Consider the following 12,427-nt stretch of genomic DNA (forward strand, 5'->3'; position numbering starts at 1 on the left):
GATTGCTAGAGCTGCAGCGTTGGAATGTCGGACGGTGTACGATGTGATTTCCCGGTTGGTTGAATCGATTTTTGTGGCTGCATTTGTGGCCGTTAATCAAAAGAGGATATAAGCACATATACATACACACACACACACACACACACACACACACACACTGGTCCACCCAAAACCTCCCACCGCAAAGGAGTTATGAGAACGTGCCCTGAATGCGCGTACAAACACACGATTACAAACATCCGATTGGAGCGTTTTTAGATAGCTATTCTCATTTGCTCCCTCCCTGCAGGGTGCGGCTTGTATTATGGGGAAATATTTATCAAAGCAAACAGTTCCCCTCTCCCCCAATACGCTGCCCGAGAATCGTGCCTTTTTTCCATCGTGACCATCGACGGTCGACGCAGCACAGTAATGGTTGGGTGATTGGGATGAGCAGTTTGTTTTTGCACTGCTGTAAAATTAATTTCCCACGAGCACAGTATGGTCAGATTGTGGTGGTGGTGGTGGCTATAACGATCTCCGTTGGCCTGTGTCCCTGGTTTAGAACGCGGCACGCAGTGTGCGCTTAGAAGGTGAAGCAGGAGCCAGTGGGCACGGAGGTGGTTTTATCAGTGAACTTCCAATTAATTATAGTTAAACAGTGGTTGTTCCCGGTTGCCCACGCAGCCAGCCCCGGTAACTGCGAAGGAGCGGTTTGGTTGAATTTGCTCAAGCGTACTGCTTCCCACGGACCCGCACCCGGAGCGATGGGGCTTTCGCTGACGCTTCATTGGCACGTTTGGCCCGGCCCTCACGAGAGATTCCCGCAAGATCGGGCACCATTATTGACGTTATCGGACATCATCACGGGTACAGCTCCTCCACCACCAGCAGCAGCATTGGCGGAAGGCGGTTCAGGCGGTATTTTTCTAGCCTCATTCAAATACACACCATTCTAGCACGCTCTGAAAGAGAGACAGAGAGACAAAGAGCACCAGCAAGCGAGAGAATGACACTGAAGGGCGCAAAGCACACTGTTTACAAACCATCAGTTTTACGCGCAGTCCCATCATAAGCATCACAAAACAAGCTGTCAGCAATGTTCCCATTCGACCCGTCTCGCACAGCCTCCCAGCGATACACACACAGACACACGGCACAGTTGAACACGGAACACGCGCGTAAAAACTCCCAATCACCGGGTTTCGATCTTTTGCATGCGAACAAATAATGGCCTTTACCACCCAGTGTGCACAAATATTCGAACGAATTTTTGACGGCCATCCCTCCTGTTTCGGTCTCTTCCTGCAAGAGTCGTAGCGTGCAGTGCAGGTCGTTAGCGAACGGCGCTCGAACTTGTCCAGCGCGGTAGCAACAAAAAAGCCCATCCGAGTATCGTCCATTATCATCCGACCATCGTTGCCGGTCGTGTTGCCCCACCACACGGTAGACCCGGGCGCTGTTTTTCAGCTCAGCCGAATAAAAAGGATCCCAGACCCGGCTTGGCCTTACAGCGGCCAAACCACCTGTGCTGCCCGACGCGGTGGCACAGTTTTTGACAAATTGCACCGAAAAGTTCAATACGTAGTGAGGCTGAGAGCCACCGTAACTCCAGGAAAGGTTACACACGAATTGGGGAAAGACCTCCGTGGACAAGCGCTTCGGTCCAGCGGAAGCGGGCTGGGGGTGGCAATAAATTAACGAAATTATCATACCGTACCGGATGCCGGGAGTAAGGGAAAGGACACTCATGTTTCATTGTTTGTTGCGCTGGCAATGGAGTTTTAATGGTCCGTCGGGTAATGAACGGGGAGGAAAGAATGAGTTGTGGACATTGATTTTGCTGCTGTTATTATCAGGTGCAAATACACAAGTTCCCGAAATGTAAACAGAGGCGAAAAGACTTGTACTGTATGCCCGATTGCATACTGTTAGGCGCGAGAAGTAATCTTTAATGTATTTTCTTATTCAATTGACAACACTTAGATTATAACGCCTAAATGTATGCAATATGTATCATTTAAGCATGAACATCTCTTCCAACTAGTTAACTCCAACTGAATAGTCGCCATTGCTTGCAGCTGCTATTAGAAAGCCAATCGATCGTTTATGATCCTTTGCGTTCACAAAACACGATTTAATGATCGTTAACCAAACTGGCCACTCCTACTGCAATAATGACCACTGTGGCACTGTGTTACTTATTTCCACTCAATTGACCTGCGATATGTAGCGCTGTACCTGCATGTCCAAGACCATCGGTTTTACTTCACCCGACTATCAAAACAATGTCAGTGTGGCGTCAGTGTTTTTGGGGCGGATTTTTAGCCGTTTAGTCCCCCTCTGCGACACGGAGAATCGAAGTGAACAAGCAGTGAGTATGCGCTTGTGTTCTTGTACGCCCTCATGCTCAATAAAACCGTCCCGCTGCTGCGTAATGAACACGCGGGTACGCCACTCGGTACGCGTAAAAGCACTTTCCTTTCCGCGCTGGATGGAATGAAAATGTGCCACCACACCGGCTCCAACGACATTTCTCAACAAAAACCCACACAGATACATACGCACACAGATACACATGAGTTTTCGTGTTGTGCTGGGAAAACAAAACCTCCACCATCGATCGTGCCCGTGACGGTGTTGCTGAACCCGTCGTCAGTTGGCAGCGATGGAATCAGTCAGAGCCGCGCTACCCGCGTGTGGTGTGCTTTATTCCACGTTTTGCACCAAATGCGCGCGTACTGTTGAACGGCTTGACGACATGTTTCGGTTCGGTGTCGAGCGAAATGGTACCGGCTGGTGGGTGGAAACCCCCTTTCCTGCCTGGCTAATGAGTAGCAGGAGCAGCAGCAGTGGCAGCAGTGGCAGGGTGTAGCGTTTTAGCTCCTCGAGCCTACTGGCGTACCGGAAGTTTGACGGCGCGTATGAGACGCAACGCAACAGCAGCTTCCGCCTTTTTCGGTGCGCACACAATTAGTTAATTTGCCCAGTGGGATTGTGGCGCGGGGAGGGAGGAGGGAGGCAGATGGGTGGGTTTGCAAAACAGAAATTGTGGAAAAAGTTTTCCATCCCGTTTAGCTGTTGACTGATTTCAGCGTGTTTCGAAGGATTGACGAAGTGCGGGCAGGATTTTCGGGTTTCGGGAAAAGGGGGTGGTAATAAAACAATGGTAGCAGCGGTCGTTGATTGCTCTGTGTATGTGTGTCCCGTAGGGTAATGAACGTACCGAACAGGAGCTGTTTGCTGCTCCACGGATAGCGTTACATATTTCGGTGTTTGAGAAGCTGATCCTTCCTTCCTGTAGTGCTACAATTTGGATCAAGCAGCTTTTTGCACTTAAACTGCACGTAACAAGGGATTAGCTTCATTGACGTTTAAATGTATTTAAAAAAAACAATAATAAAATAAGTCAGTAAATATTTGATAAACAAAAGAGATGATCCAGTGAGGGCAACAAAAACAAGGACCGATGGTTTATTGGATAAACGCAAGCTAAGCTACAAAGATCGTTGAGCTGTAAAGCGCCTGAAAGTATGCACAACAATTAAAAACGTTTTATGTCGCTCATTCCACACACAGCGAGGCTTTTGTGACTCTAAAATCTAGTTGGAATTTATTGTAATCAAAAATTGCATACATTTAGGCGTTATGTTACACTCCTGGCCTGTTTACGAGGATTTCGTTTTTTTTTTGTATCTATCTTAATGATTCTGAACGACCTACCAAAAAGACATATTTATCCTTGTAATGTTACATATTTTTAGACTTCATAATAAGCTCTTACCTAACGCTCTTTCAAAACTAAAACATTGTACCTTGTAATGCTAACGAACAATATCTCTACATTCCCCAATTTCCAAACAGAGTACAATGTAGCTAATGCTTCCCATGCGGAAGTAAGTTACGTACTTAAGCACAACAATTTACACCCTATAGCGAATCATTCCTACACCATAGCCACAAGATAACACTCCCAATACGGCACGACTTTGGAGCATTCGCATCAGCCACACAACCGCTACCAGTGTGACGGTGAAAATCTAAAATCTAATTTGTTGCCCGTCAGTCTGCCACCAAAACCCGGTGAGACCGTTAGGCGAGGAGGCGGGGGGGGGGGGTGATTTTATGCACCATCAAAAAGCATCCTCCCGGCGGGATGTTGATGTTGATGGGATTTCATTGCGTTCCGGTTGCGTTTCGGGGTTCGTTTGCAATATTACATTCGCTTTTACATTTTACCATGATTCAGCTGTACATCAAAAGCTGGTTGTGAATAAAACACGGCCGTCGCGGCAGTTTTGGCGTGCTGGTTATAGGTTCACTCCGTAGTCGTAGTCGCCCTACGAGTCGGTTCCGGTTTTGTGCTCGTGCCAGCTGCCCGGTCCAAAAGCGCCCGGCGACAAGCGAAGGCTCCATAATTCATGCTTAACGACAGCTGAAAGAAATAACCTCCCTGCATTCTATTTCTGTTCGAACTGGCGGCGCTATCGTGTTGGGTGCTCGGGGTGCGTCATCGGTCTAGACGCTGACTTTGACAGCGGTCCAACGCTATTTTGTAGTATTTCTTGTAAAACCAAATTTCTATGGCAATTTTATGGTCTTCGCTTTTTTTTTAATTAAAAGTACTTTCACCACTTTCAATACCGCCTCAAAAAAAAACGATAACTTTTTGCCAACCAACTATCCACTTTTCCGGATTATGCCTTTCAAACACGAAATGCCGCAACACTCGATCCTAGCTCACCAGCCATCACGATCACCATCATCATCATCGTCGTCGTCGTCATCAGTTCAAGAGTCGTTCGTAGTGCGGTGAAATTTCATGACAAGGATGGCGGTCCCTCACTTTATGGGCAACTGTTTCAAGTTTAATAATTGAAGCTGAAGTTCGCCCGAACTCGAGGAACTCGCCAGCGACAGGGCACGGCAAACCTTGACAAACATTCCAAGAATCGCTCGTGCACCGATGCCCGCTGCTGCGTGGTTACACTTAATGTGGTTTGGGATTTTCTGCTGCTGCTGCTGCCTCTAATGGACCAGAGGCTTTGCTGCCCCAATGGCTCGAAATCTCCGGATGCCGAATGGTGGGATTTAGATACGATTGCGCTGCTGCTGGTTTGGTTATTTGTCGGTGTGTATTTTTGTGCGTTTGTTTGCTTGTGTGTGTGTGTGTGTGTGGGTTGCTTAATTGCTTATCCCGGTGGAATTCGCTGCAAGGAATCTTCTTCAAACCATAATAATATGATGCCGCTTTTGGTATGCTTTGATGTTACAGTAGTGATGGGTAATCCGGAGCGGAGCCATGGATCAACTCCGACTCCGGTGCGCAAAATATGACTTCGACTCCGGATGGTAACCGGATTTGACTCCGGATCAGTCCAGATCAGTCCGGATCAATCCGGATCAATCCGTATCAATCCGGATCAATTCGGATCAATCCGGATCAGTCCGGATCAATTCGGATCAATCCGGATCAATCTGGATCAGTCCGGCTCAATTCGGGTCAATTTGGATCAGTCCGGATCAGTCTGGATCAGGCCGGATTAGTCTGGATCAGTTCGGATTACTCCGTATCAGTTCGGATCAGTCCGGATCAGTCCGGATCAATCTGGATGAGGCCGGAGGAGTTCGGATGAGTCCGGATAAGTCCGGAGGGGTCAAGATGAGTTCGGATCAGTCCTGGTGAATTCGGCTGAGTCGGAACGTGTCCGGTAGAGTCCGGGCGAGTAGTTTAGATTGACGTTGCAATTGCTAATTCCCAAAATGACTGTCCATTATCGTTTAGACAATTCTCGATGAGTTCTTTGACTTTCAAGCAAGGCATCGAATATGTACGAAAAGGTTTAACAATTTACACGAACTGATCCGGACCGACCCGGACTTATCCGGACTGATCCGGACTGATCCGGACTGATCTGGACTGATCTGGACTGATCCGGACTCGGAGAAGATGAGTCCGCAGATTTTCCAGTGCGCACCAACCCCCGCTAAACAGTCCGGAGCAACTCCGACTCTGACTCCGAGGGGTACCGGAGTCGGATCGATCCGACTCCGGAAAATAATTGTATTTACCCATCACTACTGCACAGCTCTCCCGCTGGATGGTTGAATGTTTCAAGGCTTAAAAAAGTCAACTTCACTGTAATCGATCAAATTGGACATTCCTGTACACCCTCAGCCGTCTCTCTCATGCACTCTCTACCTATCTCTTTCTTCCACGCCGCACAAGTTCGTTGCAGTGGTTAACTCGTTGCGGCATCCTTCGATAATGACATCAACACCCACTCGCATCGCTCGCTATGATTGACTTTTTCGATTCGCAATCCTGCAATTCGATACCGAAATTATAAGTCAGGCGTAATCGCATCGTCAGGCGGGGCGCAGGACGGGGCTAGGAAATGGAATGCAGTTTTCGGCTGAACGGGAAGGGGACATAAAACACATCGAGTGTAGCAGTGTGTATGCATTGGGGAATAATTTTGGGGCCAATAAAAATGTGCCGCGTAGAGGAACGCTGTTTGAGCAGGAGACTGCAGTTCCGGCCGACGGTTTTCGGTACGGTTCGTTGAGCGCAAAGGTTCATTGCGCTGCGGATTGATAATTGTAAAGCGAATACGCATTACGCGTGCTGACCCAATCCCGCGAACCCATGAACGGTTGCAATTATGCGATTGAACATTTTGTAATTTTCATTGATTGCAGCGCACTGCCGGTGCCACGGAAATCGTTCAACGAATCGTTCTGAAAGCTCGCGAGGCTTCTAAATCTACGTCCAGAAACGCGCAATTCCACGAAAAAGGACTTTCGGGATACACGGATAGCTCTAGCGCTATGTTTCGCCTCGGTGCGCACCAGCCGAATGGGGCGTTTCAAATGCAAACAAATTGAATTTGTGCGCCTTGCGCTAATCGATTGCTACAAACAGTTCCGAGAAGCGAGACACTTCGATTAAATGATGCTTTTAAAGCGCTCGTTTTGGTCTTTTTGCTGTCCACCTTCCGCAGTGCACAAGAAGCGTTTCTGTACTTTATTTTATCTTTTTTTTTTTTTGTAAAGCCAAACACCGTTGCGGTTTTGTCACACAATATGCTGTACGTGGCGTGTGTTTCACCACCACCGTCTTTTGCGTTGGATATTCTCATGTCCAAATATATTAACCACCGAGACCGGAGTGACGTTAATTGTTGGCTTTCGCCGGCGTTATGCTACGACAACACGTCAAGCAGCAAAAGGGGGAAAAAGGGGAGTGTTCAAAAATACGACAACACCGCAAACCGTTTAAAGGGTGCGATGGCTGGATGGGGCTGGAAAAATAAAACTCCCGACCCAGGCGGCAGAATCGTAGAATGGTTCGGTAAAAATTAAACCAAGTGTTTATCAAGGTTTTGCTGAGCTGGTTGCAAACAGTTAGGGGTAATGCACGCTTTGAAATACAGAATGAATATCTGAATGAATATATGAATATGTACATGAATATCTGCCTAAGCTGCCGTTTCCTTGGAGATTCACCATAGGGAGATTTCACTGTAGGCAATTTGTATTTAATTCCAGTTTTCGTTTGTAATTTCAAAAATGAAATTGAAACGCCAAAAAGTATGCAACCCACTCAACAGGAACAATAAAATGCGCCTAGAAGTATGCTATTTTTATGGAAAAAATCTTATAAATTTTTATAGAATATTTCAAATTGAAATGCCCGGAAGTATGAAACACGAAATATCACCTCAAAAGGGACAAATTTACTTACTAACAAGGTGTCGTCACCTGGGAATCTTTAGAAAAGCACGAAAAAAAAGGATAATAGAGCTTGACACTGGAAACCACCAATTATCGAATAAGGATACCGTGTACAGCCGTCCGCTCGCGAGCCTTTATCCATCCCTGGCGGCTTCAGCGACCTGCACCACCACTTCACGGGTAAAAGTATCCCTAATTGGACGGTATCCCCTTGTGTAGGGAGAATCATTTTGAATATCAAAAGAAGAGGGGGGAACCTATCGTCCGTCTCCAGCACTTCTCGTGTGCACTTTCCACCCGAAAGTGGGAAAAGTGAAGAAGCGAAAGCTGCTACACGTGAACCGGTGGCCAGAAGGTTTAATTCTTCCCCGTTTCATCTAATTCATTACCGCGGGAACATGAGCGCGAGAAATTTGTTACGGGCAAAAGGGGTGAGAGATTTTCCACCGACCACGGTCCCACGGTCAGGAGCCGACAAGGGCCGTCCCACGAGCGGTCGGGCTAGCATTTATGAAACCCTTGGTGATGAATTTTTCATTCCGTTTGCTGCTTCCCGTTTGTTCCATACGCTTGGCAGCAGGTGTGTCGAGAAGGCCTGGGACGCGTGTGTGAGAAATGGAAAACTCGTTTAAAAGCAGCTCGTACGAACACTTTCGGCATCATTCCCTAAGTGGTTTTTAATAACTTCATTCGGACTACGAGCAGCGCGACTGGTTGCTGGAGCTGACAAAATTTCGGACTCTAGGGGTGTGCTTGAAAATTAGAGGAACAAAACGAAATAAAAAGCAAAAAGTCCCAGCGACGACAAATGGAGGTCCTCAACTGTCCACTACTGTCGGTGAATGTGCGCGTGTGGCGCTTCTGGTCATTCGTGCTGGTGCACAACTGGCGACGGTACATCAGCATCATCCCGGTGACGGCGCTGAACGTGTTCATGTTTGCCGACCTGTACCGGGCCTGGGGCAACATCGAGGAGGTCATTATTAATGCTTATTTTGCGGTGCTCTATTTCAACGCGGTGGTAAGTGCATTCCGGCCTCGGGCGGGGGGAACTCCGATCAGGGGTTGATTAATTTGCGGGTTTTCGCTTGCGGTTTCACATGCAGCTGCGCACGCTGATACTGGTGTACAATCGGGACAAGTACGAATCATTCCTGGCCGGTGCGGCCAGCGTGTACGAGGAAATACGAGTAAGTGAAAGTTTCCTTTTCCGCAAACGGATCAAAGCGGGCGATAGGGAAGAGATTCGAACTGTATTGCATACCTTCGGGCGCTTACACATGCTCGAGCAGCAATCGAGCAGTGAGCAATACATTTCGCCTGCGGCTATGCAAATGAATGTAGCATTTTAGCTAGCCGTTTGCCTAAAAACTTCTTTTCAAGGCTATCAACGATGACGTCATCACGAAACTCGTCTCAACGTACACTAAAAGGGCTCGCTTCCTGTCCATCTCCAACCTCGCGCTCGGTGCGTTCATCAGTGGGTGTTTCGTTGTGTACCCACTGTTTACCGGGCAGCGGGGCCTACCGTACGGGATGTTCATACCGGGCGTGAACAATTTCGACTCACCGCAGTACGAAATCTTCTACATCACCCAGCTGGTGCTGACGTTCCCCGGGTGCTGTATGTACATTCCGTACACGAGCTTCTTCGCCTCGAGCACCCTGTTCGGGCTGGTGCAGATCAAAACGTTGCAGCATCAGCTGAAAACCTTCCGCAGGTCGGAAATGCTCAACGAAAGCACGGCGGTGCTCAACCGAAAGCTTCAGAAGCTGATCGAAGATCACAAGCGAATTATTCGGTAGGTCGTGTCTATATTCGTCTATATGTTCGAAGAGCGATAGAATCATTTTATGATTAAAGAGTTTTTGTATGTTTTAATTTCAGCTATGTGCAAGATCTCAACGATCTGGTGACCTATATCTGCCTGATAGAGTTCCTGTCGTTCGGATTGATGCTGTGCGCGCTGCTGTTCTTACTTAATATTGTAATTTTCTACTTCCAACCAACGAGCAAAGCAGCATTCACTGTTTGTTTTCCCCTTTCCAGATCAGTGTGATGGCTCAGATCGTTATCGTTGGAGCGTACATTTTCATGATCCTCACACAAATATTTGCCTTCTACTGGCACTCGAACGAGGTGCGGGAGGAAAGCATGGCCATCGCACAGGCCTCGTACAGCGGACCGTGGCTGAATGTGGATGAAACTATTAAAAAGAAGCTTCTCATGATGACGATCCGTGCCCAGCGTCCACTAGAGGTAATTACAACCCGAAGAAGTATCAATGCTTCACAGGCTACACTTGTGTACTTATTCCTATCGAACAGATCACAGTCGGTAACGTGTATCCGATGACGCTGGAAATGTTTCAATCACTGCTGAATGCGTCCTATTCGTACTTTACGCTTCTGAGAAGAGTTTACAATTAAAAGATGGCAATGATAGCATGAGCTTAACGCGACAAGTTTGGAAGCATAGTACGCCCACCAACGCCCACCCACATACTTACAACTTTACACTTTGATAACCACAAAAAAGGCTACGGGAGCCCAGCGAAGGCAAGGCAAAAAGACTAAAAGCCACCGAAAATCGTGATAAATCATCCAGCCTGCTCATCATCGTCATCATCGCTCCACCTTTCTGGTTGGTGATAAATTCATCCCGATGGTGCAAGTTTGAGTCCCTAAACTTTGCTCTTAATCTCCACTTCAAGCATGAAGTGCTGCTTTTGTGTGGGCGTTGATTACGTGATACGATTATTGTTCGGTTGTTACTTTTCATTCTTGGCGTGCGCTGTGGACGGTTTCCGATTGTTTGCCGGCTTTGCATACGTACGCTGGCTGGTGGCCTTTTTTTTAAATGGAAGTATATGAGAGTGAAGTGTCGCAGTTGGTGCTATTAATTACACTGTGAAGTGTGTACACGCTGGTACAGTTTTAATATTCATCACTTCATTTTGAAATATTGTTTAATGGGTGAGAAACATTTATTGATCTTAATGCGTCTAAAATTGAAAAGCATGAGTATTTTCTTTTTTGGTTTCTTCAATGAACAAATCTGCTGAGAGCATCTACATTATCTTCAGAGAGCAATTATTTTCAAGAAAAAAGCAAAAAATAGAAAATCTCGCGTTAAATTCATCCATTCAGCTTGGCACCATTATTCAGTTGTTGAAATATTGCATGCAACTGTTGATGCACGCTTTTATGGTATGGTTAGCTTTATGGCTGTGCTTTTATGGCACCTTCACATGAAATATTTCAGCCAAGAGTGTGGCGAGGATATAGAATTGTAAGGAGAAAATATTACATTTTTTATAGATTAAAACTAAGAGATTAAAATAAAGTAAGATCAATCATGTTGATATTCAGCCACTTTCCCAAACTCGATCGAATTCGGAAATGATCGAAGCGATTGTCAAAATGACATAAAATGGTGGTTTCCTTTGGATGGATTTACAAAAATTTGCCATATTGTTCGCATTACTGAGCAAGATACTCATTGAATAAATTAAATTAACCGTTGTATCTAGGCAATTGCAACTATCGCTACTCTACGATCGAGTTTGGGAAAGTGGCTAAATGTTTATAGCAGATTCATATGTTATTGGTTTTTCTATAAATGAATGTTAAAAATAACCCATTTGTTCAATTCTGTGCTAGCTTAACGATGTGATCATCACGACTAAATTACCTTAAACATTTTTTATGGAAAACTAAATATTTCTCAATATCATATTCATTAATACGTTCATGTCTTGTGTTGTGATATGACATAATCGCTAAAAATTCTATTCATGTACCAATCTGTAGTATAGACCGTTTTATAGCAGGACCACATTTGAATGCAACCCTCCATCAGGATACGTGCAACGTTTCAGTGAAACTTTTCACCATCGCACCTGTAGCAACGCAAACCACCAAGCGCCTCCATCGGATTTATTTAAACATTTCTCAATAACAAAAAACCCATTTTCGCAAAATAACTCACACACACACACACTCTGCAATGGCTCTGTATTATCAAAAAACAATACGTTTATTTCATTATGCACGTCAGACATACACACACGCACGCTCACGGCCTTGCACGTCTCGGTAATGATGGGATGCACTGATTCACGCGTGTTGTGCCATTGCTACGTTTTTGCTCTGCGATCGATCACAAACGACACGAACACACACACACACTCTCATGTCTGAATGTTTTATATTTATCAGCGAAAAAAGAGGAGGGGGGGGGGAGTTTATTCTAGACAAGTATCGTACAAACTGGAGTGCGTAACTGCCATCCACCCACCATTCCTTCAGCCTATTTACCACGCTAGTTTTAGTGATTCAGTGATGTGTGTGTGTGGATGTGTATTTGTGTTCCAATTTTCAACCAATAAGTACATCGCACAGGTGAGGGGAGGACCGATTGCTTTGATCGGTATGCTAGCTTCATTCTGTCACACGCTCTCCTCTTTTCTCTTCTCCCCTCTCCTTATTTTCGGCTCTCTATTCTATACAATAAATATTCCACCATCCTGTGTGTAAGTTGTATGTGTGCACGTATGTGTGTGTGTGAGAGCAATTTATTAGCCCCGTTCGCTATCGCTCCTGCTAACCTTAATGTTTGCAATAAATTGTAAGTAAGCGCGATTTACTAAAAAACACTTGGCTACAAAAAAAGGTACTAAACCACGACAGAACCGATGTCGATAGAGTG

At 46.0% G+C, this 12,427-nt stretch overlaps 1 protein-coding gene across 1 annotated transcript; it reads left to right on the forward strand.

Moving 5' to 3' along the window:
* Positions 1 to 8,492: 8,492 nt before the first annotated feature.
* Positions 8,493 to 10,323, forward strand: LOC121596754 (odorant receptor Or2-like). The gene is made up of 6 exons (XM_041921958.1): positions 8,493 to 8,737; positions 8,823 to 8,906; positions 9,100 to 9,518; positions 9,605 to 9,704; positions 9,767 to 9,976; positions 10,045 to 10,323. Exons 1-6 carry the CDS (start codon positions 8,525 to 8,527, stop codon positions 10,144 to 10,146), a joined length of 1,128 nt encoding a protein of 375 aa, XP_041777892.1. The 5' UTR covers positions 8,493 to 8,524; the 3' UTR covers positions 10,147 to 10,323.
* Positions 10,324 to 12,427: the final 2,104 nt, after the last annotated feature.

Source organism: Anopheles merus, chromosome 3R (genome assembly GCF_017562075.2).
Source record: "Anopheles merus strain MAF chromosome 3R, AmerM5.1, whole genome shotgun sequence".
NCBI lineage: Eukaryota > Metazoa > Arthropoda > Insecta > Diptera > Culicidae > Anopheles > Anopheles merus.

Coding starts and splice junctions, on each gene's coding strand:
- LOC121596754 (XM_041921958.1), top strand. CDS start 8,525: ATGGAGGTCCTCAACTGTCCACTACTGTCGGTGAATGTGCGCGTGTGG. Junction 9,519..9,604: donor GATCACAAGCGAATTATTCG/GTAGGTCGTGTC, acceptor TTTTAATTTCAG/CTATGTGCAAGATCTCAACG. Junction 9,977..10,044: donor GTGCCCAGCGTCCACTAGAG/GTAATTACAACC, acceptor CCTATCGAACAG/ATCACAGTCGGTAACGTGTA.